Below are 24,896 nucleotides of genomic sequence, written 5' to 3'. Positions count from 1 at the left end.
ATATATGACTGGAAGCTCATATAATTGTTAAATTTGTTGTTTTTCTCTATATCTTATAAGTCACACTCTTAGAATTTAATACCAGTTGAAATTGTGGACCAGCAAAAATAATCTAATCTTCATGACTGCCTTTATTGTAGGGAAGGTGCAGTGGAATTAAATACAGATGGGGTAGGTTAGAAGGTAGTTTGTACCTTGCTTAACTTTCATTATACAGTTGGAATTTAATAATTAATTCTTATAAGAACATCAGTTGAATGCTGCATTGTGTTTCTCTCCCCTATTCTAATATGTATGTATGTATGTTTTAAAGGGAGTGGGGAAATCATGGAATCATGGAAAGGGTTGACTCTGCCTGTGTAATAGGTTGAAGTATGTTTTAAAAAAAAGAACCATATATATCATCTAAACAGATACAAATTAGTGAAATTTTGTATCATTATATAATGTATATACTGTATTAAGCTATCATCAAATTTGGGTACTGTTTTAAATTGTGGACTGTAAATTTATTCAAAATGGATCAATGCTCTCTCCTAAGGAACTTCATATCTAGAAACTGATTTTTTTCTTTCATTGTAAGGTTTTTATTTTATACTACTTAAATCAACTGGATACATGTATGTTAAGTGTAAAATGTACTAGAAGAAAAAGATAGGGTTTATATAGGCTTTTTGAGTTTGTATAGGTTTTTTGAGTTTGTATAGGCCTTTTGAGTTTAAAGTGGCTTAAGTGATGATTTTGAACTGTTTCATAGCTTTCTCAATGAATTTATGGCTACTTTAAACACTTCAGTGTATTTCTGGCCACTGCTGAGCACAGGGGGAGCAGTGTTTCCTGGCTCTGGATTGCTGCTTACTAGTATGTTTCAGTAACTACCCCAAACTGACTTCATTTAATAAATGTTTCTACACTTGAAAGAATAATGTGGCTTTTGTGAAAAGTATCTTCCTTTTCTAATTATTTGATTTAGGAGTCCATGTTTTTTGAGATATATCTGAGACCTTATTTGTTTATGTTTAAGTGGGGGAGGATACTTAAACTTAACACTCAGCATTCAAAAAGCTAAGAATATGGCATTCGGTCCCATCACTTCATGGCAAGTAGATGGGGAAACAGTGGAAACAGTGGCAGACTTTATTTTCTTGGGCTCCAGAATCACTGCAGATGGTGATTACAACCATGAAATTAAAAGACACTAGCTCCTTGGAAGAAAAGCTAGACAGCTTGGAAGACAAACCTAGACAGCATATTAAAAAGCAGAGACGTTACTTTACCGACAAAGGTCCGTCTAGTCAGAGCTGTGGTTTTTCCAGTAGACACGTGTGGATGTGAAGTTGGACCGTAAAGAAGGCTGAGCGCTGAAGAATTGATGCTTTTAAACTGTGGTGTTGGAGAAGACTCTTGAGAGTCCCTTGGACTGCAAGGAGATCAAACCAGTCAATCCTAAAGGAGATCAGTCCTGAATATTCATTGGAAGGACTGATACTGAAGCGCTAATACTTTGGCCACCCGATGTAAAGAGCTGACTCATTGGAAAAGACCCTGATGCTGGGAAAGACTGAAGGCAGGAGAAGGGGATGACAGAGGATGAGATGGTTGGATGGCATCACTGACTCACTGGACATGAGTTTGAGCAAGCTCTGGGGGATGGTGAAGGACAGGGAAGCCTGGTGTGCTGCAGTCCATGGGGTCACAAAGAGTCGGACACAGCTGAGCGACTGAACAACAAAGGAGAGGATGTGGCTATTTCAGGAACAGCTCTGAAAAAGAAGTTCCAGTGCTTAGTTAGGAGGGTTTACCGTACATATTTTAGCACTGATTACAGGTAGTATGTTTCTTCACCAATTTGGTGTTAATAGTGTATTTCCTACCCCAGGATACCTAACACGATAGGTCCTAGAGGAGTTACTGGAGATGTTGGAAGGAATCAGGATCCATTTAAAAATCCAGCTGCTGTCTTAGTGTAGTTGTGTTGGTAAAATTAAAAGTAAAACCAAGGAGTTTAGGTTTCTCTTCAGTTCAGTTCAGTCGCTAAGTCTTGCCCGACTCCTTGCGACTCCACGAATAGCAGCACGCCAGGCCTCCCTGTCCATCACCAACTCCCGGAGTTTAGTCAAACTCATGTCCATCGAGTTGGTGATGCCATCTAGCCATCTCATCCTCTGTCGTCCCCTTTTCCTCCTGCCCCCAATCCGTCCCAGCATCAGGGTCTTTTCCAACAAGTCAGCTCTTCGCATGAGGTGGCCACAGTATTGGAGTTTCAGCTTCAGCATCAATCCTTCCAATGAACACCCAGGACTGATCTCCTTTAGGATGGACTGGTTGGATCTCCTTGCAGTCCAAGGGACTCTCAAGAGTCTTCTCCAACACCACAGTTCAAAATCATCAATTCTTCGGCGCTCAGCTTTCTTCACAGTCCAACTCTCACATCCATACGTGACCACTGGAAAAACCATAGCCTTGATCAGCCGGACCTTTGTTGGCAAAGTAATGTCTCTGCTTTTTAATATGCTGTCTAGGTTGTCTACTCCTTTCCTTCCAAGGAGTAAGTGTCTTTTAATATCATGGATGCAGTCACCATCTGCAGTGATTTTGGAGCCCCCAAAAATAAAGTCTGACACTGTTTCCACTGTGTCCCCATCTGTTTCCCATGAAGTGATAGGACCAGATGCCATGATCTTAGTTTTCTGAATGTTGAGCTTTAAGCCAACTTTTTCACTCTCCTCTTTCACTTTCATCAAGAGGCTCTTTATTTCCTCTTCACTATCTGCCATAAGGGTGGTGTCATCTGCATATCTGAGGTGATTGATATTTCTCCCGGCAATCTTGATTCCAGCTTGTGCTTCTTCCAGCCCAGCGTTTCTCGTGATATAATCTGCATATAAGTTAATACACCTAAGGTTTCTCTTAGGTGTATTTATTTTTTAAGAGGGTTGAAGTGGGGGTCATGTGTCTAATTTGAGAATACCCTAAAGATATTTCTGGTAATGTCTTTGTTGAAAATCATGTGTGGAATATGAAATTCAGTGTTTTTTCCATGCTTGCTACTATATTTGAGATATGTGATAAGTGTTAAGGGGTGCATGTTAGAATATTGCTATTTTGTTGCCCAAATCATCGACTATGCCCAGGACTTGTAGAGTATACCATACCATTATGGCAGTAGAGCCTAACTCGATAATAGTTTTCTTTAAAAATACCTTTGTTGAAAAGGGTTTTACTGTAGATTTTTTTTTTTGCACCCATGCTGTTGATTGCTAAATGTAATAGTCTGATCATGAGGCTGAATAAATGTCTTTTTTTTTTAAATGTGCTGTGTAAAGTTAGTCTACTCTGAAGCCATTTTGGTAAACTACCCCAACAGTGTGAAGTTAGAATTCCTTCAGGGTGATGCCAGGTTCCATTTGAAATTTATTTACAACCTGCTTGGTGGAGAAGCTGTTGTCTTCAGAACCTTGGTGTAGTTGAACTGACAGTTACTGTGTTGTGACCTGGAGTTCACCATTAAAAGGGTCACCCATGCAAAGTCATGGAGGTTTTTTTTTTTTTTTTTTTGGTTATTAATAATTGTTGGCACATCCTATGCAATATATCTAAATTGAATTATGGTACCAGATAAAAGTTATAGATGGGAATGAAGCTTGTGTATCATCCATTATCATGTGTAATCAACAAAAGATTTAATACCCTCTTGGAAAAAAAAAATCTTTGTTGAATTGCATAATATTTATGTTTTCTTAAAAGCAGAGACATGACTTTGCCAACAAAGGTCCTCTAGTCAAGTTTTTCCAGTAGTCACGTATGGATGTGAGAGTTGGACTATACAGGAAGCTGAGTGCAGAAGAATTGATACTTTTGAACTGTGGTGTTGGAGAAGACTCTTGAGAGTCCCTTGGACTGCCAGGAGATCCAACCAGTCCATCCTAAAGGAAATCAGTCCTGAATATTCATTGGAAGGACTGATGCTGGAGCTGAAACTCCAATACTTTGGCCACCTGATGCGAAGTACCGACTCATTGGAAAAAACTCTGATGCTGGGAGATTGAAGGCAGGAGGAGAAGGGGACAACAGAGGATGAGGTGGTTGGATGGCATCACCGACTCAATGGACAGGAGTTTGGGTAGACTTCGGGAGTTGATGATGGACAGGGAAGACCGGTGTGCTGCAGTCCCTGGGGTTGCAAAGAGTTGGACACGACTGAGCGACTGAACGGAACCATGTTTTCTTAATGTGTTATGAGAGATTTTTGGCAACCACATCATTTTTCTTGACCTGTAAAAAGAAAAAAAATGATTTGTTTATACTTTGCTCACCCCTCCCCCAACCTCAGTTTTCAGGTCTTTTTAAAGATGGTTTCACACATTTCTTATAAAACACTGTCTTTTCATTGATTGGAGTCCCAATCTGGTTTCAAGACTTTTCCTTTTAGGATTCCTTTAGTGTTTATCTCTTGATGGTGGTGGTGTCGCTAAGTCGTGTCCCAATTCTTGCGACCCCATGGACTGTAGCCTGCCAGGCTCCTCTGTCCATGGGAATTCTCCAGGCAAGAATACTGGAGTGGGCTGCCTTTTCCTTCTCCAGTGATCCTTAATCTTCTCTGTCCTCAGGGGTTATGTTTGGCATTTAGTTGGAGAGTTTGGGTGGGGATGAGGGGGTGGGACATGTTTCTTTGTAGACTTTCAGTCTTTCTGTCCTATTCTACTAGGGAGGTCATGGAGTAAGAGATTTCCTTTCAATTTTGGCAATTTCCCAGACTGAATGGGATATTTCTAAAGTACTTCCAGGACTTGCTGACAAAAGAGGAAGATAAGCAATGCAAAAATGGTAGCTGAAGCAGAGTTTTATTTAAGGCTGTAAACCAACTTGTGTTAAAAATAAACTTCGGAGGAGAGTAAGTCAAATTAATGTGGTGCTTTAGATTTGGGAGCCTTCAGGTGAACAATTATTTAGCATTAACAAATTTTTTTTTGTTAAATACTAAGAATTGAATTCATATTTGTATTGAAGATTAAAAGCATACCAGATTTTATAGATAGCAGTATTCTTAACGCCTAGTAAGATATGAATTTATGCCAGATGAAGTACATAATACTTAACATACATAAAGATTAGAAGTGGATTGCCTGCCTCTCAAGCAGTGATTTTTCTGATTTTGCTAGCCATAGTGGTTTGACGCTTGTGTCAAAAATTGATGCTTTGAACTGTGGTGTTGGAGAAGACTCTTGAGAGTCTCTTGGACTGCAAGGAGATCAAACCAGTCAATCCTTAAGGAAATCAGTCCTGAATATTCATTGGAAGGACTGATGCTGAAGCTGAAACTCCAGTACTTTAGCCACCTGATGAGAAGAACTGACTCATTGGAAAAGACCCTGATGCTGGGAAAGATTGAAAGAAGGAGGAGAAGGGGACGACAGAGGATGAGATGGTTGGATGGCGTAACTGACTTGATGGAGATAAGTTTGAGCAAGCTCTGGGAGTTGGTGATGGACAGGGAAGCCTGGCATGCTGCAGTCCATGGGGTCGCAGAGAGTCTGGCACAACTGAGTGACTGAACTGAGTGCTTTGATTCTTTAAAATTTTTTGAAAATGAGTAGGCAATATGAGTAGGTTTCTTTCTGTACCCTGCCTAGGTTAATTCTTCCCAAGCTTAAAGTTCAGACACTAAGTGAAGTTTAGTTAGTGCTAAATAGTATCTGCATTCCTCAAAACTCAAAAGAACTCTAGGGCATGTAAATTATATTTCAATAAGTCAAACATAAAGGAAATAGTGTATTTCTTTACAGTAAAGGTGTAGAAATAAGTAAAAGACCATTGGGCTTCCCAGGTGACACAGTGGTAAAAGAATCTGGTAAATTCTTTACCGTTTGGTAAATTCAGACACTAACAGTCTTTGATTTCACTGGAGAGTATCCAGTGTTACATTTTTGCTTTTCCATTGAAAAGGACTATTAAATTTGGTAGGCAGTGTAAAATATGAAATATCAAATTATTAAAAATCAATGGCCTTTTGTGTGCTTAGTGGTGTCCGACTCTGTGTGACCCCATGGACTGGAGCCTACCAGGCTCCTCTGTCTGTGGAATTTTCCAGGCAAGGATACTGGAGTGGGTTGCTGTTTCCTCCTCCAGGGGATCTTCCCAACCCAGGGATCAAACCCACATCTCTTTAATCTCCTGCATTGGCAGGTGGATTCTTTACCACTGTGCCACCTGGGAAGCCTGATGGTCTTTACTTATTTTTATATCTTTACTGTAAAGAAATATGTAAAGAAAATAAAAAAAATGATCACCACAGTTAAGCTATCAATAGTTCCATCATCCCCTTCACCCCACACCCCCAAGTTTCCTTGTTCTCTTTTGTAGTCAGCTTTTCCTAGTCCTTGGTAACGACTGGTCTTTTTTTTCTCCCCTATAATTTTGTCTTTTCAAGAATGTTATAAATAAATTTTGGAAAAATTGTAGTAAAATACACATAAAATTTACCATTTTACAATTCAGTGGTATTAAGTACATTCACAGTGTGTGCAGCCGTGACCAACACCTAGTTCCAGAGCTTCTTGTCATCCCAGATCGAAATCCAGTACCAATTAAGCAGTCACTCCCAGTTTTCCCCTCTTCCCACCCCCTTGCAACCATAAATCTACTTTCTTTATAGATTTTTCTGTTCTGGGCATGTCATATAAATGGGATCATGTAATATGTAGCCTATTGTGTCAGACCTCTTTGACTTAGTATAACATTTTCAAGGGTCATCCATGTTGTAGTAGGTATGGCTGAGTAATCTTCCATTGTATAGATTTACACATTTTGTTTATACATTCATTGTTTGATCTGTATTTGAGTTTCTGCCTTTTTGCTACTTTAAATAGTATTGTGGTGGACATTGATGTATAAGTTTTTGTTTGAATACTTTGTTTTCAGTTCTTTGGGGCATATACTTGGGAGTCAGTTGGAGTCGATTTGCTGAATCATGTGGTATTTCTCTGTTTAACTTTTTGAGGAAATGCTGAACTGTTTCTGAAGTGGGTTCTAGCATTTTACATTCTCATAAGTAATGTATGAGGGCTCCAAATTTTCCACCTCTCACAACTTTAGTTATTTACCATTAACAAATTTTTTGACTCTTCTAATGGGTGCTTTCTCTTTGTGGTTTTGATTTGCATTTTCCTCCAGGTGGCGCTAGTGTTAAAGAACCAACTTGCCGATGCAGGAGACATAAGAGGATTCGATCCCTGGGTCAGGAAGATCCCCTGGAGAAGGGAATGGCAACCCACTCCAGTGTTCTTGCCTGGGAAATCTCAAGCCTGGTGGTCTACCATCCGTAGGGTCACAAAGAGTTGGACACAACTGAAGTGATTTAGCACCCTTTTGCCAGTGAAGTTGAGCAACTTTTCATGTGCTAATTGGCCATATGTATATCTTTGGAGAAATGTATCCAGATCTTTTGCCCATTTTTAAATTTGATTGTTTTCTTGCTTAGTTATAGGAGTTCTTTATATACTAGACTCTTAAGAGATACATGATTTGCAAGTATTTTCTCTGGTTTTGTGAGTGGTCTTTTCACTTGATAGTATCCTTTGCAAAAAAAAGAGACTTGTAATATGCATATTAAGTAGGTTTAAAAAACTCAGAATTCATTTAAATGTACTACAGAATCCATCCCTTTTCTATTACTGGGTTCTTTTTTGTGTTACAAGACAAAGTTTTTACTTAAATGAGCATAATGGATTTTGATCCAAGGTCGTCATCTAGTTTCCCTCCACTCTCCTTGCAGCATCATGCTGTTCTCCTTTCCCTGTGAAACGTGTGTGGTGTTAGATAATATAGTACATCTGCCTTCAATGCTGACATCTCAAACTAGTGAACAAATTGAAGCTAGTATAGAACTACTAAAGTGCAAGCTAGTGTGGTACTCTCTCTGAGAGTAAAAGTTTAAAGTAAGTTTAAAGTTTAAAGAAGGTACTGAATCATAGGATTTCTTTTTTGCCCTGAAATCACAGAACATTTTATATTCCTAATTGGAATTTATACTAACAGTTCTTTTCTTTCTAGATTGTAAATTCTTAGGGAGTTGGAACTATCTTATTTAGTTCATCTTTTGGAGTTATTACTGTTAAGTGCTCTTGTAGAAAATAACCAAGAAAACATTGTTGATTTTTAATAGAACATATGGGAGAGGGAGTATGGGTTCTAGGTTGAATCTTGAAGAAAAATTAGTGTTGGGTTAAATTAGGGGACTGCATTCTAGAGTAAAGAGAAGGGCCTCGATTGTGCGAAGAGGCAGCCATAGGAAATAACTTTTTGCTTTCTGGGCAATGGGAATACAGTGATAAGCAACACTGACAGGCTCCTGCCCTTCTGGACTTTACAGTCTCCTGGCAGTACACAGTTAAATAAGCTTCTCCGTTGGTGTAAGAGTTAAGGAACTGTTAAGTTTCGGGTAATACTTATGTAACAGGGATTCCTAGTCAGTCTCAGGGGAATCAGAAACTTTGCAAAGGAAAGCTAAAGCTTAAAGGACATTGAAAGATTAATGAGGGCCAAGGAGAAGGCTGTTCCATGCAGACAGGCTTAGCAAGGTGACTGGGGCACTGAAAGAATGGGATGGATGGGGCACAGAATGTAAAAGGATTACAGGAGTGTGGAGAGTTAGCTGAAAAGGGAAGTAAGGGCCAGAAGATGATAATGGCAGTGGGAGGACATCACATTTGTGTTTTATTAGAATTGTTTTTGTTGCAGTGTGCGGAGAAATGGAATAGAGGTGAGAACTAGAGGTGGAAAACATACTATTAGGTAGGTGTAAACGTAATTACAGTTGCAGATTATGAATTTTAAATCATTTAAACTAGACTCAAACACATCTTTATTTACCAAAATAGGAACCATTGCAATCAACACATTTTTGCCAATGAGAAATGAGTTTGTTTATTCCTGTAGTGTAAAAATTTGGGATTTGATGAACTCTTGGAAAGTATTTTCTGCCTCCTGCTGGTTGTGGAAACATTTTCCCTGCAAAAAGTTGTTGAGATGCTTGAAGAAAGTGGTAGTTGGTTGGTGAGAGGTTAGGTGAAGATGGTGGATGAGGCAAAACTTCGTAGCCTTATTTGTTCAGCTTTTGAAGCGTTGGTTGTGCAACACGTGGTCAGATGTTGTGGAGAAGAAGTGGATCCTTTCTGTTGACCGATGCTGGCTGCAGGCGTTGCGGTATTTGGTGCATCTCATCAGTTTGCTGAGCTTACTCTCAGATGTAATGGTTTCCCTGGGATTCAGAAAACTGTAGTGGATCATACTGGCAGCAGACCACCAAGCAGTGACCATGACAGTTTTTGGTGTATGTTTGGCTTTGGAAAGTGCTTTGGAGCTTTCTCTTGGTTCAGCCACTAAGCTAGTCATTGCTGGTTGTCATATAAAATCCACCTTGCATCACATGTCCCAGCCCGATCGAGAAATGGTTCTTTGTTGTTGCGTAGAATAAAAGATGACACTTCAAACTGACAGTTTTTTTTATTTTTGGTCAGCTCATGCGACACCCACTTACTGAGCTTTTTCACCTTTCCAATTTGCTTCAAATGCCAAATGACGTTAGGATGGTTGATGTTGAGTTCTTTGGCAACTTCTTGTGTAGTTGTAAGAGGATCAGTTTTGATGATCTTCTCAATGGGTCATTGTCAACTTCTGGTGGCTGGCCACTGCACTCCTCATCTTCAAGACTCTAGTCTCCTTTGCAAAACTTCTTGAACCACTGCTGCACTGTATATTCATTAGCAGTTCCTGGGCCAAATGTGTTATTGATGTTGGGATGCCTCCGCTGCTTTATGGCACATTTTGAACTCGAATAAGAAAATCACTTGGATTTGCTTTTTGTCTAACATTATTTCCCTAGTCTAAAAATAAATATAAACAGCTAGTTTGAGTCTACTTTGGCCACCTGATTGGCCACCTGATGAAAGTATAAACTTTGGCTACCTGATGCGAAGTACTGACTCACTGGAAAAGACCCTGATGCTGGGAAAGACTGAAGGCAGGAGGAGAAGGGGACGACAGGATGAGATGAGTGGATGGCATCACCGACTTGATGGACATGAGTTTGAGCAAGCTTCGGGAGTTGTTGATGGACTGGGAAGCCTGGTGTGCTGCAGTCCATGGGGTCGGAAAGAGTCAGACACGACTGAACAACTGAACTTTACTGAAACAGCTAGTAATAAGTCATTAGCAAAAAAACATAAAGCGAGAAATGTGCATTAAAATGATGTATAACATAACCACATTTAAGAAAGTGTTCTAATATCAAATGGCCACGTTCAGCAGTATAAAACTGCAATTTCTTTTGCACCAGCATAATATGTCTGTCTGACCAAATAGTGCCATTTGTTGGAAAATGCCCACCGTTATTAAAGTGGGAGTTCTGGGGAGAAAGGAGCCAGTTGTTGTGTTTGAGGCATTAGAACATTAAAAGTGCTTTTTGTTGTTGTTGTTAAATACTTGGGTATGTAGGTCTGGATCTCAGAGTGCACGTCTTTGATGGAGGCCTAGATTTGGGAGTCTATGTCATACAGGTGATAAGTATTGCCATCAGCATAGTTTGCAGAAGAGATGAATAAAAGGCCTATGGTCAAGCTTTGAGAAACTCCAAGGCTTAGTGGTTTGGTAGAAGAGGCTGAGTAAGTCTTCAAAGGTGCCTGAAAAAGCAGAAGTGGAGAGGTAGGAAGAAATACAGAGTATAACATCCTATAGGGGAAGGCAATGGCACCCCACTCCAGTACACTTGCCTGGAAAATCCCATGGACGGAGGAGCCTGGTAGGCTGCAGTCCATGGGGTCGCTAAGAGTCGGACATGACTGAGCAACTTCACTTTCACTTTTCACTTTCATGCATTGGAGAAGGAAATGGCAACCCACTCCAGTGTTCTTGCCTGGAGAATCCCAGGGATGGTGGAGCCTGGTGGCTGCCGTCTATGGGGTCACACAGAGTCGGACACGACTGAAGCGACTTAGCAGCAGCAGCAGCAGCAACATCCTATAAGCCACAGGAAGGAAAGAATCTAGTTACTTTGAATTATCAGGATCTGAGCCCGGGTTATTATAAGGATTTTAAAAAGAAGTTTTCATTCAGCCCACTTCATTCCTCTGTAAGGCACCTTTGTGCAGGCCATAGCCTGCTGAGCCCTGCTCAGTAGCCTTGTGAAAGCCTCCTGTGAGAGGATGAGTAAGGAGCAACCTGAGATATATCTTGCTTTTAGCAACCTAGAGGTCTTAGTTGGTTTTGCCAAAAGGGATAGAACAGAAGTTGGATTGGTGTAAACAGAGGAACTAATAGAGGTAAAGAAATAAAATGGGGAGGAGAGACAGTTTTGTTTGACTGCAAAGAGCAAAGGCAGATTGGTTGGTTGGAGGGATGTGGAATTGATGGAGTTTTTCTGTTTTTTTTGTGTGTGTATGTGTTTTTAATTTGTTTTTATATTTTTAAGTGGGAGATATTAGAAAGTTTTACATGTTTAAGAAAATTCAGTTTGGTGGAAAAGGTAGAGTCCACAGGAGAAAGATTATTTGAAAAGTTACAAGAAGAAGGTGGAGTCCCATAAAATTCTAGAGTTGAGTGCGTGTGTGTTCTCGTATCTTTATTTTTCCTCTTGATCGAGTAGAGGGAATGTTAGAGAAGGGAGGAGAGAGGGGGTAGGGAATTTAGGAGAGTGTTTTGGAATCTGAAGAGAATGGGGAACAGATAGTGCATGTGGAAGATGAACTTTGGAAGAACCTGGGAATGTGATACTTACTGATGGATGATGGGTAATTGATAATTGGATTTATGCAGGATTAGGATTTTGCCAGGCTGGTGTGAGGGAAATATTAAGGGAATTTAAGGGAAGAGTTACTGAAGTGAAAGACCGTGAAATCTAAACTGATTAAAGGAGGAAGTTCAAAAGAAGGTACTTGGATTGGAAAAAGTAGAGAAAGTCACAGGAATTAATGTTACTGAAAACCTTTATAGTGGTACAGAGAAAATGAGAATAGAGAGTTGTCAAAAGCAATGCAAGTCGTCAGGGGGCATTGAGCAAGATGAACTGAAAAACTTTTGGGATTTGAAAGACAAGTAACCACCAGTGGCAGTTGCTACTTTGGCAGGAACGGTTTCTGTGGAGCACTTTGGAGCATTCAGGGTGTGACTCTGGTTTCAGCAAGTTGAAAAGTGAGTGAAGGCAAGGATGATAATTTTTTTCCCAGAGGTTTGGCTATGAAAAGTCTATCTATACAATTAGCTTTAGAAGGATGTATTAGCTTTAGAAAAAAGAGAGCTGCTTTTTTTTTTTAGAGGAAAGACCTGAGTGTGTGTATTTGTTGATGATATGATGAGCAGTAGGAAAGTTGGAGATGCAAGGCATACCTCAGAAGATAGGGGGATGTATGGATTCAGAGGGTTCTATAGATAGGAGGTTTACTTGTTCCACTGTGTGAGTGTGATGGGAAGAAAGGCTTGGTGTGAGACCCAGGTAACCTTGTGGATTGTTGGAAGGAGGTGGCAGGCAGTGGTGGAGTGTTAAAGAACTTGAACTGAGTTTACATTCTTACTCTGCCTTTAATTAGCTAATTAGCTGTGCTGCTTTAGGTCACTTATGGAATTTTTATCGGTGGTAGTACTGGGGGAAAGAGAAAGGTGCAGAAAGTTTGACAGCTGTTTTGGAAAAGCAGAGAACCCCAGCTAGGGAGTCACGGGCAGCAATGAACACTCAGTTGTAGGCAGAGAGCTACATAGGAGTGGTGTATTCAACAACGTTTACACTGAAGACAAAGTGTAGATGCACCTGAAGCAAAGGTTGAAATCGAATGGAGTACCCACGTAGTTACTTACTTTGTCCTTTTTGGTTAATATGGCTTAGAGGTCTGTCAAATAGATGGTGTTTGAGATTCCTTGGAACGGATATAAACTATATTGAAGTTGAAAACTATGTTTTGCTAAAGATATTACATAAAAACAAAATTTACAACCTTTTAAATTTTGCATTAGAGCATATTTAATGATTTTAAGTATAGGTGCAGAGTTAGAAGGAACATGTCCATAAGATCACCCTTATTTCTGATAACAGTTGCAAGTTTGGGGGTCCTCTAGACCACTCTTGGGTTGGATAATTCACTAGAAGGACTTAAAGACTCATTGAAAGCTGTTATATTCGTGATTGCAGTTTATTGCGGCTAAAGGATACAGATTAGAATCAACCAAGGGTAAAGGTACATAGGGCAGAGTCTCAGATAACTTCCAAACTCTGAGCTTCTCTCTGTTTCCTGGTATTGACTTGTGATAATACGTATGGAATGTTACCAAACATGGAAGCCCAGCCCAACCTTGGTGTCCAGAGTTCTCATGGGGTCCATGATCAATTGCCCACATGCATGAACTTAGGTTTCCAGCCCTACTAAAGGTTGAGTTGATCCATATGATTCAGAGGCCTCACCATAGATCCCATAGTTTTACTTTCTGGTGTGACCCAAAGTTTCCAGGTGGACAGGGACACTCTTAACTAGGCATTATATTCTAAGAGTTTAGACTTCTTCCAGAAGTTGAGGGGTAAACTCAGGCCTCTCTTTGGGCAAGGTGAAATTCTTTACACTTTTCCAACAGTAGTTAAATATATTTTTGTATTTTGAGACTGCAAAAACTAATTAGTTAAGGTTTGATTGATATTAAAAGTTGATTACTAAAGAACCCATAAATAGGTAATTAAAATTTGGTATTTAATACTTAATTCTTATTAAGTACCTACGGAAGTTTCATCAAGAAATATTAACTTAATATTTCATTATAGTAAAACTGAGGTAAACTCATTTATAATTTTTAATTTTGGCTTGATGGTTCAATTCTGTTTTATTAAATTTGAACTTACTATTTTCTCCTGTGGCATTTCATACAGTGAAGTCCCTGAGCCTCCCAACTTAATTTTTTAGCCACAGATTCATATTTTAGAGCAGTGTCTCTCATGTGAAAGTGTGATGTACTCAAGTCTCAGAGTTATGCATAGTTTCACCTTTTCTCTTACACTTTTTTTTTCCCATTTATTTTTATTAGTTGGAGGCTAATTACTTTACAGTATTGTAGTGGTTTTTGTCATACATTGACATGAATTAGCCATGGATTTACATGTATTCCCCATCCCTATCCCCTCTCCTACCTCCCTGTCTACCCGATCCCTCTGGGTCTTCCCAATGCACCAGGCCCGAGCACTTGTCTCATGCATCCAACCTGGGCTGGTGATCTGTTTCACCCTAGATAATATACATGTGTCGATGCTGTTCTCTCGAAACATCCCACCCTCGCCTTCTCCCATCTCTTTAACACTTTTTTGAAAGTATGTCTGAATCCAGGTGAGTAAGAGACATCACAGGGATAACCTTGAATTTATTTTTAAAAGGTAAATTTTTAGGGGTATGAACTGTTAGTATGAGAAACAGCATATTCTGCACCTTCTTTGTGACAGTGATGCTCGCTCTCTTTGAGTGCCACTGCTTCAGAGAATTAACGCATTCCCACCTCACTGGCCTTAGTGCAGATCTCATTTCCTGCTTGATCCTCATTACAAACTAGATCTCACCATTAGAGTGAAATCCCTTGATAAGCCTAGTTAAAAACAGCTTGAAGCAATATCAGGCTTTTTCTGGGCACCACTAGGTGTGGTGTTTGCATCAAGTCATTTTGGGGTGCTTTATGGAAATATTTTCTGATAAGAGAATTCCCTGACTTCACCTTTCCAGGCTGGTTTTTTCCCCCCTCCTTAGTTGTTTTCATGATGCTTACAAGAACTGGACTATAAAACCACATTTAGGGGTGACATATGATCCCTAACACTCGGTAGGTTGTTGATGTGAGATCTCAGGGCTTCGGTCAATGAAAATGAATAATCTCTCTGATTTATTACATTTTCTGTATATTGATAATAGGTAACTAAAATGAGTGGTAACTGTATTTGCATGTGATTTGTATGTTATAGTTAACATTTAAATTCTCTTTGGTGCTAAAAATTTTTTCACTGCCACCTCAAGCCTCTGTCCTCTAAGGCAGAGAGTGGCATTCCATCTCAGTTTTTGCTTCAGCATATGAACCCTAGAAGGCCATAGTGCAACTAAAAGCACCTAACCCATGAATGATATTTGCTTCATGTTTGGAAAACAAATGTTTTAACCCACTGTCCTCACTAATATTGTAACTACTGTCTTACAGATTGACTTGATGCAAAAACATCACAAAGGCTCCATATTATACAGTATGCGATTTTTGAGGTATGAGCTTTAGAAACTTACCTCTCATGTGGCATGTACATCAGGCTTTAACTTCAGTTTAATCATTTTGGGGAATTTATGCATTTCTTTTTTTTCCCTCTCTCTCCATAATATTTTTATAGTATTAAAAGGGCTGTGGAGGTATTTTTGGGTCCTAGCTAGGATACTTAGTCTTAACAAATACATTTTCTTTTATCACTAAATTGAGATACTAATTCTGGCAGATGATAGTTTTTTCAGCCCTTACAACTAGCTTAACATTTATGCCTGCCTCTTTGAGTTCAATCTGCCTTTTCTTTTTAGTGCCCTTTGATTGCCTCATTTTAAGTGCTTATTTCCATTCTTAACAGTTTTCTATTTATTGGACTGCAATGATCTTGTTGATGCTAACTGCCTGATACTGACTTTTTGAGAACTAAGCTGTCTAGATCTTATAAAAAAAAAGATTTCATATAAGTGCTGAACCATTTTGTGTCTTTGGGTTCAGAATATCTATAAATTGAATTCTGGTTAGAAGTAGTTTGATTGGTTTGTATTAAAAAAACCTGGCAACCAGGGAGTTTTTAGACATTTCTAAGACAGTAGTTCTACTCTAGTGAATTTTTCATTTTATTTCTGAAAACTCAAATTCTGGGGAGAAAAGTCTCTGTGTTTATTTGTGTATATACTAATGAGATTTTATTCCTAACAAATTGGGAGATTTGTTCTGTTTTTTTGTTTGTTTAGTTTTGTATGATTCCTAAGTAGAAATGAATTTCTTTTCTTGGTCGTAGTGGATTGCTTAATTTTTTCAATGAAGAAGTTAAAATCAGTTTATTGTATACTGAGTATAAAAACTTGTTTTGATCATATTCATATATACATTAATGATTTATATTTATCTGTTAGACTGGAAACCTTGAGTATATTTAGTATTATGGACCTACTGACTTTGAGTGTACCTTGTAAGCTAAGTATTTCTTAAGAACTTATCTTTCATAAGCCTTATAAAAACATCACGTATAGGCATTATCCCCATTTTATGCAACAGACATCAGAGGCTTGGAAGTTAACTTCCTTGTGCAAAGTCACAGGTACCTTTGCAGTGCTGGAGCTGAGATTTGAGCCTAGATCTTTTTTTAACCCATATTCTCTGTTGCCTTGTGTTTACTGCTATGTCATCAGAAAAAGATACAAATATTTAACTCTTCATAGTAAGAGTAGTATATGTAATCTATATTAAGCATAATGGACACTAGAAATCCAGAATATTTTAATATTTATTTAAATATTGATAAGACTGTAATTATCTTGATGTTTCAGGATTGTTTTATTAATTCATTTGCTAACAGTTTCCTTTTCCAGGTTGTTAGGTGCCATACATACAGACAAGTTTAAAGTCTGCCCAAATCATTAAAGTTTATAGATTCTCTTGTTTTTCAATTCCTTTTTAGAAGTTAATGGTATGTTACGGTTTATTATAGGTGCTCCTTGAGTATGCTACTTTTAGATACATGGGGCAGGTCATTCTGTAAGTTTAAGGAGTTCTTATGCTTCATTTAGTGGTAAAGGCATTTAAATGCTTGTAGACTTACTACACTTAGACAGTATCCTCATACCTTTTTTAAAAATTCCATAGATTTTATTTTTTCACATGTTGGAAATTCTAAGCTTTGTTGAGTGAACTCTGAATGTTTGAAGAATATACTTCATTATGGAACCTTATATACGTTTAGTTAGTATGCCAGCGTTATGAATTTTTATTAAGTTTCAGATTCAGAGCCTTTAGGAATAATTTAGACTTGTGTGCCATGGAGGTATCCAAGTTTAATTGAACCTATTTGTCTACATTCTGTATTAACAATGGTTGCAGTAGGTTCAGATCAGGATGTCTGAGCCTATGCAACTTTTTCATATTTAGTATTGTTGTGGATGGGGACAAGGAAAGGATGATAAACTCTAAATAAAATACACAGACACTGTGTCCTTTTTTATACATGGGGAGGGGAACGGGGTTGAGAAACAGCTAAGTTTCTGCTCTTGCCAGTGTCCTTAATGTCCCCAGATAATGTCACCAAAAAATTATGGTGCAGAAGGCGTTTTAGTAAGTATCGTAAGAATGATTTTTTTCCCCCCAAGAAGGTCGTTCCTGTCCGAAGAAATAGCAATATTAGAGGAGCATTTTTCTTCATATTTTTCATGTGTTACCACAGAGTAGTTAGTGTTGTCTTATATATCTTGATACCTTATTTCTTGATAGTTGATTGAAGAAAATATAAGGTTCATGAGAAGTTACAGAGTTGAGCTTCCCATTTTACTGGTAGGGCCATTGGGGCCTAGAGATGATCCTTAGGTAAGCATACTGATTTTACCTTGGGGCCGTGCCACTTGTTTATTAATATCCAGATATCTGGGATTATTCTAGGTAGCATTTGAATTTTAAATAGATTATGGACTGCAACCTTCAGCTTTATTGGATTCTTGGATACCTTGCTTTTATTTTCCTCACTTTTTATAATTTTAATAGATATTATTTTTTTAATTGACTCAGTCTTTATTATTAATAGATATTGCTTGTATAAAGAATATCTATTAATAATGAAGTCCTCAGTATTGCCATAATCTTATTTTTCAGCTGTGTTCTTTCCTAATACCCTACTGAGCATGCTTTCGAATTTCATTCTATAATCTATTTTCCCACCAAATAATCAAGCTACGAATTTAGGTGAGAGAGACAGAGTGCCACATTGCCGTTAGGCAGTAGTTTAAAAATAATTTGGTAAAAAAAAAAAATAATAATAATTTGGTAACACTTTGCTCCTGCCTGATATGTTGCCAGTGTTTTTTATTTTTATGACTGAGAAGACTAATTTTCCACTGATTAACCTTCTTATGAGAGAAGGCGATTTAGAAACAACTATTCCTTTTATCAAGGCACGTGAAAAGAACCCTGGACCATGGTGACCAGCTACCTCAGTTTGCCTGGGACTAAGGGAGTTCATAGGACATGGAACTTTCAGTGCTAAAACCAGTTTAGGTGTTGAGTTGGCCACCCTATTCCTGAAAGTTATTCATATTTCTGAATTAATCTTTAGATAGTAGAAGAGACTGAAAAGCTGGTGTTTCACCCAGTGACAACCTCTTCCTAGTTGAAAGACTTCTTATTAGATGTTGGAGTGCTTTTGTATAATAGCAATGAGAAGATAGAGGCTTGTATAGAAGAAAGATTTATGGTTTGGGTTATCAAAATGTTTTTTTAAAGTTGTAACTTTATACCCTTCTCTCTTTGCAGAACTGATAGTGCATCAGCCGACCCAGATAATTTAAAATACTCTTCATCCAGAGATAGGGGTGGGTCTTCCTCTTATGGACTGCAACCTTCAAATTCAGCTGTGGTGTCTCGGCAAAGGCATGATGATACCAGAATCCACGCTGACATACAGAATGACGAAAAGGGTATATATTATATATTTCCTTATTGCCAGAGGCATGCTTTTGTGTATATATGTGTTTTTTAACCTACCTACTTCTCCTTTTCCTCCTCCTTCCCTTTCTTTCCCTCTCCCCCCTTCTTTTCTTCTAATGTGTTTAAAATATGATTATTAAACACAGTGCTGTTCTTGAAACATTTTTTTGAAAGTTTATCCCTTACTTGTAAATTTAAATATACTCTTTACACATGCAGTAAAATATATAAGTGCAATTTTCTTCCCCCCAAAATATAGTATTATCACTGAGGCTAAAGTCTTTCCTGACTACTGTCTCTCCTCTGGACTTCTAGAAAGTTTTATAGTGTAAAATCTGATCTTCCGCTGAAGATAACAAAATGAAATCAAGACATGCATCACAGGGATAGAGTAGAAGCAAAGGCTGGTTGAGCTGCAGATTGAGTCAGAAGGACCTGAACTATCAGGAATTGATGGAGTGAAACAAAGAGCCCATTGAAATAATGTAAATGTTGCTGTTTTTAGGTGGCTACAGTGTCAATGGAGGATCTGGGGAAAATACTTATGGTCGGAAGTCGTTGGGGCAAGAGCTGAGGGTTAACAATGTGACCAGCCCTGAGTTTACCAGTATTCAGCATGGCAGTCGTGCGTTAGCCATCAAAGACATGAGGAAATCACAGGGTAAGACTGGGTGACCTGGGACCAACGCACATGCCTCCACTGAGACACCTCCTAAATGCCTCGTTTCATACCAGTGCCTTGCGCATCTGTGACTTGGTCAGCTTACTGAGTTGAGAAACGTGTGTCAGTGATAATTGTTTGCATTCTTTTACCTCTCAACTGTTCCCCAACATAAATTTCTACCAGAAAGGTTTTTAATACTTTTAAAAAGAATTCTCTTAAAATAAGGAGACTGGATGAGATTTTTAAGAAAGGATTTTCCTGGTTACAGTATTATATTGAACATTTAGTGTATAATAGACTCTTGTGCAGCAAGTCCTTCAACTCTAGGGTGAGGGTAGGCCCCTAGAGTTCTAGAGTTCTGTTTAACTCTAGTAAAGGGACTGGGCCCTTTTCTAAAGTTAAAGACTCACTGAATGGGTAAAGTATCTTGAACGTTCATAGGATTAGAGGTAATGGGTTTTTTTCTGAAAGAGAAGTTTATTTTGGTAAAGCTGATTAAGAAGTCAAGATTTCTGATTTACACACTTTGTTGGATATAATTACTGTTTGGACCTTTACTTTATAACCATTTTTTCCCAGTGGGGTGGGTGTGGGGGGGTGTGTGTGTGTGTGTGTGTGTGTGTGTGTGTGTGTGTGTGTGTGTGTGTGTGTGTGTGTGTGTGTGTGTGTGTGTGTGTGTGTGTGTGTGTGTGTGTGTGTGTGTGTGTGTGGTGTATCTTGGTGAACATTTTTGATTAGAACTTTTTTTATTTTGCATGCAGCTTTAAAAAAAAAAGTGATTTCTTTTAGATAAATTTTTCTAAAGTGGAATGACTAAGTCATAGGCTGAAACATCTCTTCAGAGTATTTGCAGTCTTAAGAGTTAGGTCTGGTGGAGTCAGGAGGTGACTCTAAAGCTAATTTAGTCTAGCTCCCCCTTGCAGGCTCAGAGTTAAACAGTTTGCTAGTGGCAGCATTGTAAATACAGCCTAGATTTCTTGACTGGTAACCTACAGACATTTTTAGCAGTCATCCTTGCTGACTCTGTAGGCTAAGGCTTTTTAAAAAATCTTATTCCTTCTCTCAGATGTTATAATTTCTTTTGTTATTACTTTTCCTTAGAAATGGAACTGTCAGACCGTTTAATGTGGTTTGTGTTAATGTACATTCATTAATTATGATGAATTGCACAGTTGAAAATTTAAAAAGAAAAATTTAACACTTTATTTAAAGCCATCTTGGTTAGTAGTGTTCAGCATTGTTTGAGCATTCCTGCTTGTTCTTGTCATTAAACAAGGGAAGAAAAGTTTTGATTTGCCACTTTCCTTGTGGCGGCATGCCTTGCACATGGGAGGTGGTAATTAGACATTTGTTGAACTGAATGTGTAACTGCAGTTCACCAAAACTTTGTTCTTGAAAACTGATGATGTAACAAGAGGCTCCCCTCCAGTGGGAGACCTAGGTGAGAAAGAGAAGCATGTAACCTCTTTTTGCCTGATGGTGACTTCAAACCTGTTGAAGTTTCTTACCTGTGCTCTTTACCTGGGTGTTGAAGACAGTTTGGAACAGATCTGAAGAGAATAATTTCTAAGCCTTTCTTTTTTCTCTGTCAATTGGCTCTCTGGAATGAGGTATCTGTGTAGGTTTATCTTTTTTGAGGGTCTGCTGTGTGCCTGGCAGTCTGCTGGGGCTGGGTTTACAGTGATGAACAGGTGTTATGGCTGGGCTTCCCTGGTGGCTCAGTGGTAAAGAATCCACCTGCCAATGCAGGAGACATGGATTTGATCCTTGGTCTGGGAAGATTCCATGTGCTGCGGAGTGGCTAAGCCCTTGCGCCACAACTGCTGAGCCTGTGCTCTAGAGCCCCGGAGCCGCAAGTGCTGAGCCCACGTGGAGCCCACGTGCTGCAGCGACCGAGACTTGCAGCCCTAGAGCCCCAGCTCCACCGAGAGGCCCCGTAGTGAGAAGCTCGAGTCACCTCTGCCCTCCGAAACTAGAGAAAAAGCCCCTGTGGCAGCAAAGACCCAGCACAGCCAAAAATAAATAATTATAAAAAAAAAGTCACAGGACTTGCATTCATTGAGCTTTAATTGTCTGGTGGACTGTGATTATTTAATATACTTTAAAATATTTGGGCTATTAAGTTTCTGTGCTGATTCATCCTCAATGTTTATGTTCACAGAGCGATCGTTGTCTTATTCTGATGAGTCTCGACTGTCGAATCTTCTTCGGAGGATCACCCGGGAAGACGACAGAGACCGAAGACTGGCTACTGTAAAGCAGTTGAAAGAATTTATTCAGCAACCAGAAAATAAGCTGGTCAGTGTAGTATGTTTGGAAATATTGATCAGTTTTGCATATCCATAGTACACTAGATAATGTGATCTGAAATAGTTTAAGAAGGGAAAAGGTTCGCTTCTAAGGAAAAATAATAGGGAATTCCAGATTATTTGGCCTATATTATGATCATCTTGAACTTAATGCCCCTAATGTGTACTTTAGCCACAAATGTTGGATCTGTGTTGGTTCCTTCTGCGGTAAAGTACTTTTGACCTTTTACATATTTATTCTGTTGTCCTTGGAACTTTTTTATACTGTGTTCTGGGACAGAATATCTCTGTTTTCATAAGTGAAACTGGAGTACGAGGTACATAATTTGCTCATGGGTAAGTTTGGTCTGGTGGCCAGGGCTAAATAAATGGAAAAACTCTTTAAAGTACTGGAGGAAAAAAAAAAAGTATAGGAGGGAGTTCCCTGGTGGCCTGATGGTTAGGATTCTGGGCTTTCATTGCCTTGACCTGGGTTTAGTCCCTGGTTAGGGAACTGAGATTCTGCAAGCTACTTGGCCTGGCCAGAAAAAAGGAATGAAGTACAGGAGCAGTTACAAATTTCTTTGCCCTACAACTAAGTCTCCTACTATTAAGAACATGATACAGAACAGGAGAAAGTTAATGAAAATGGTATAGTGAGTCAAATGACATTTGGTTCAAAGCTTGTTTCCTCCAAGTCCCCCTGCCTGATTTTATTATGAAAAATTTCAAATACACAGTGAATTGAAAGAATTTTATAGTGAATATCATAGCATCTAAATTCTGTCATTAACACTTTAACACTTTATGACTTTATCATATATGTCTCTACCTCTTCTTCTATCCATCAGTCCACCTGTTGTTTTAAAAATGCATTTCAGAGTAAATGAAAGAGTTGTTGGTTTTTCCCCCATTGATGATCATAGCTGTATATTTCCTATGGGTAAGTTTCTTTCAGAATCTGAAAGGAAACTTTATGACCCTCCTGATATAATTGGGACCTGGGAATAATAAGAAAAGTAAGGTGTGGTCCTGTTACAATTTGGAGGGAACCAGAAGTAAGAAAAAGTACATAATGTTATTCTTAAAAGTATAGAAATCTGAAGTTTTTATTAATTTTTTTTAAGGTGCTAGTTAAGCAATTGGATAATATCTTGGCTGCTGTACACGATGTGCTTAATGAGAGGTAAGTAATTTAAGAGAAATTTAAAAAGTATACAGGAAGACAAACTTATTGACTTCATTTATAACATATTTAATGTTGCACTAGGTTCTCTTGCCATTTTTTCTTGTGTTAAAGTATTTAAACCTTAATTACCACTGAAATAGAATCCAGGTGGGTTATAGTTTGTGGGGGTGCAGAGAGTCAGACAGGACTTAGCAAATGAGCATGCACGCGTGCGCGTGCGCGCACACACACACACGCACACACGGAACCCACTTGAAAGGGAGAGCCTTTTTTTTTTTTAATGTGTCAACATGACTAAATAATTGAGCACTGACTTGTAGAATGACATAAACTCTGAATGCAAGCAGGAATGAATCCAATTAACTTTTGTAAACTAGAGCATTTTGAAACTGCTTAGAGAGTAGAGGTGAAAGGGAGTGTCCTTTGGGCAACAGTGAATTCAAGCCATCTAGTCTCCAGGGCTGCTGGGGTTCCCCAGAGGTCTGCAGTCATTTCTTCCTATGGTGATTCCCAAAGAATTGCAGTGTTGGAAAGCATCCAAACTCATCTCAGTAGGTCATGAATCTTACTGCTTTTTGATGGTTTTATTTTGTATAGTTACTCACTAATATAATACATCAGTGTTCATCTTCTAAGTTTATTATATTTAACTATTACTGTTCCCTATTTTATAGTCCTCAGATACTAACTATTACAAGGTATGTAATTATTTGTGTAGTAATTTTATCTGATCCCTGGGTTGGGAAGATCCCCTGGAGAAGGAAATGGCAACCCACTCCAGTATTCTTTCCTGGAAGACCCCATGGATGGAGGAGCCTGGCAAGCTACAGTCCACAGGGTTCCAAAGAGTTGGACACGACTGAGTGACTTCACTTTGTTTGATCACTTGTTGCTGCCTTTTTCTATGAATCAGTTAGTATAGTTTGAGATGAAATTCGAAGTCTGAATTTTAGTATATTTAAACCTTTCTTTACTATTTGTAAATAATCGATTCTAAAATAAAAGAAAATTTAAAGTTTTAACAAAGGTACTTTGGGCACTACAGGAGAGAGAAGATAGAATACTTAGAATGGGTAAAACTTAAACCTTTTGTGTAGTCTGAATAAAAATTAAATCATTTAAGACATTCTGTTGTGAGATATGTTATTCTTGTCATCTGTGAAAGCTTAAGCCTCTTGTGTATTTGTTTTGTTTTGTTTGCATTAAAATAAACACAGTAGCAAATTGCTTCAGGAGTTGAGACAGGAGGGAGCTTGTTGTCTTGGCCTTCTTTGTGCATCTCTGAGCTATGAGGCTGAGAAGATCTTCAAATGGATTTTTAGCAAATTTAGCTCATCTGCAAAAGATGAAGTTAAACTCCTCTACTTATGTGCCACCTACAAAGCACTAGAGACTGTAGGAGAAAAGAAAGCCTTTTCATCTGTAATGCAGGTAAGAATATGGAGGGTGGGGGAGTGATGATGTGCTTGGTAAGAACGTTGTCTTTAACACATCTTTGGTGGAGTGCTTGAAGAAAGGAATCTTAGGGTAGGGGTTATCTACTGATAGTACATGTAATGTAAATAAAATTCCTCTTTCTGAATTTGAGTAAAGAATATAAAGAATACACTTTATAGGTAGATTTAAAATAAGTTACTTAAAATTTTATGTCTTCACTTTTTAGAAACTTTCTTTTGAATTTGCCTAGTACTAGAATCATTTCCAGATTTGGACATTGGAGCTGCATGAGGAAAGCCAGGTCAAAGGGGGCTTCACATTTTTTGAGGGAATAAAAATTAAACATCACAACTTACTTTGGGGTTTTTTTAGGTTTGATAATGTTAAAAATTATTATTCCAAGTTATATAAAATAATTGCCTATCTGAATTATTAAAAGATGATTCCCAATTTAATTTTGAGCCAAGTTATAAGTAATTAAATTTTTGTTGTTTAGAAATTTAGAATTTGATGGTTTTGGAATATTTGATATCTTTATTTTTATTTTTCCTAAAAAGTTGCTAATTTTGTTTTATTTTGGCCAATTGGTTAAAAAAAAAAAAGTGAG

General features: G+C 38.4%; 1 protein-coding gene across 3 annotated transcripts in view; it reads left to right on the top strand.

Moving 5' to 3' along the window:
• The window catches only part of SMG1 (SMG1 nonsense mediated mRNA decay associated PI3K related kinase), a 97,509-nt gene that overhangs the window by 10,107 nt on the left and 62,506 nt on the right, over positions 1-24,896 (top strand). For 2 of the 3 annotated variants that reach the window (XM_043455937.1, XM_043455940.1), the window contains exons 2-6: positions 18,538-18,701; positions 19,217-19,372; positions 21,537-21,673; positions 22,791-22,849; positions 24,070-24,283. In XM_043455937.1, coding sequence (XP_043311872.1) covers positions 18,538-18,701; positions 19,217-19,372; positions 21,537-21,673; positions 22,791-22,849; positions 24,070-24,283 — 730 coding nt within the window. Of the gene's footprint in view, positions 1-15,207; positions 15,267-18,537; positions 18,702-19,216; positions 19,373-21,536; positions 21,674-22,790; positions 22,850-24,069; positions 24,284-24,896 lie in introns of all 3 variants that reach the window. The other variant, XM_043455938.1, reaches the window with a different exon arrangement.

Source organism: Cervus canadensis, chromosome 32, assembly GCF_019320065.1.
Source record: "Cervus canadensis isolate Bull #8, Minnesota chromosome 32, ASM1932006v1, whole genome shotgun sequence".
NCBI classification, from domain to species: domain Eukaryota; kingdom Metazoa; phylum Chordata; class Mammalia; order Artiodactyla; family Cervidae; genus Cervus; species Cervus canadensis.
Note: the sequence above shows the minus strand (reverse complement) of the source record. Positions and strands in the feature narration are given on the sequence as shown.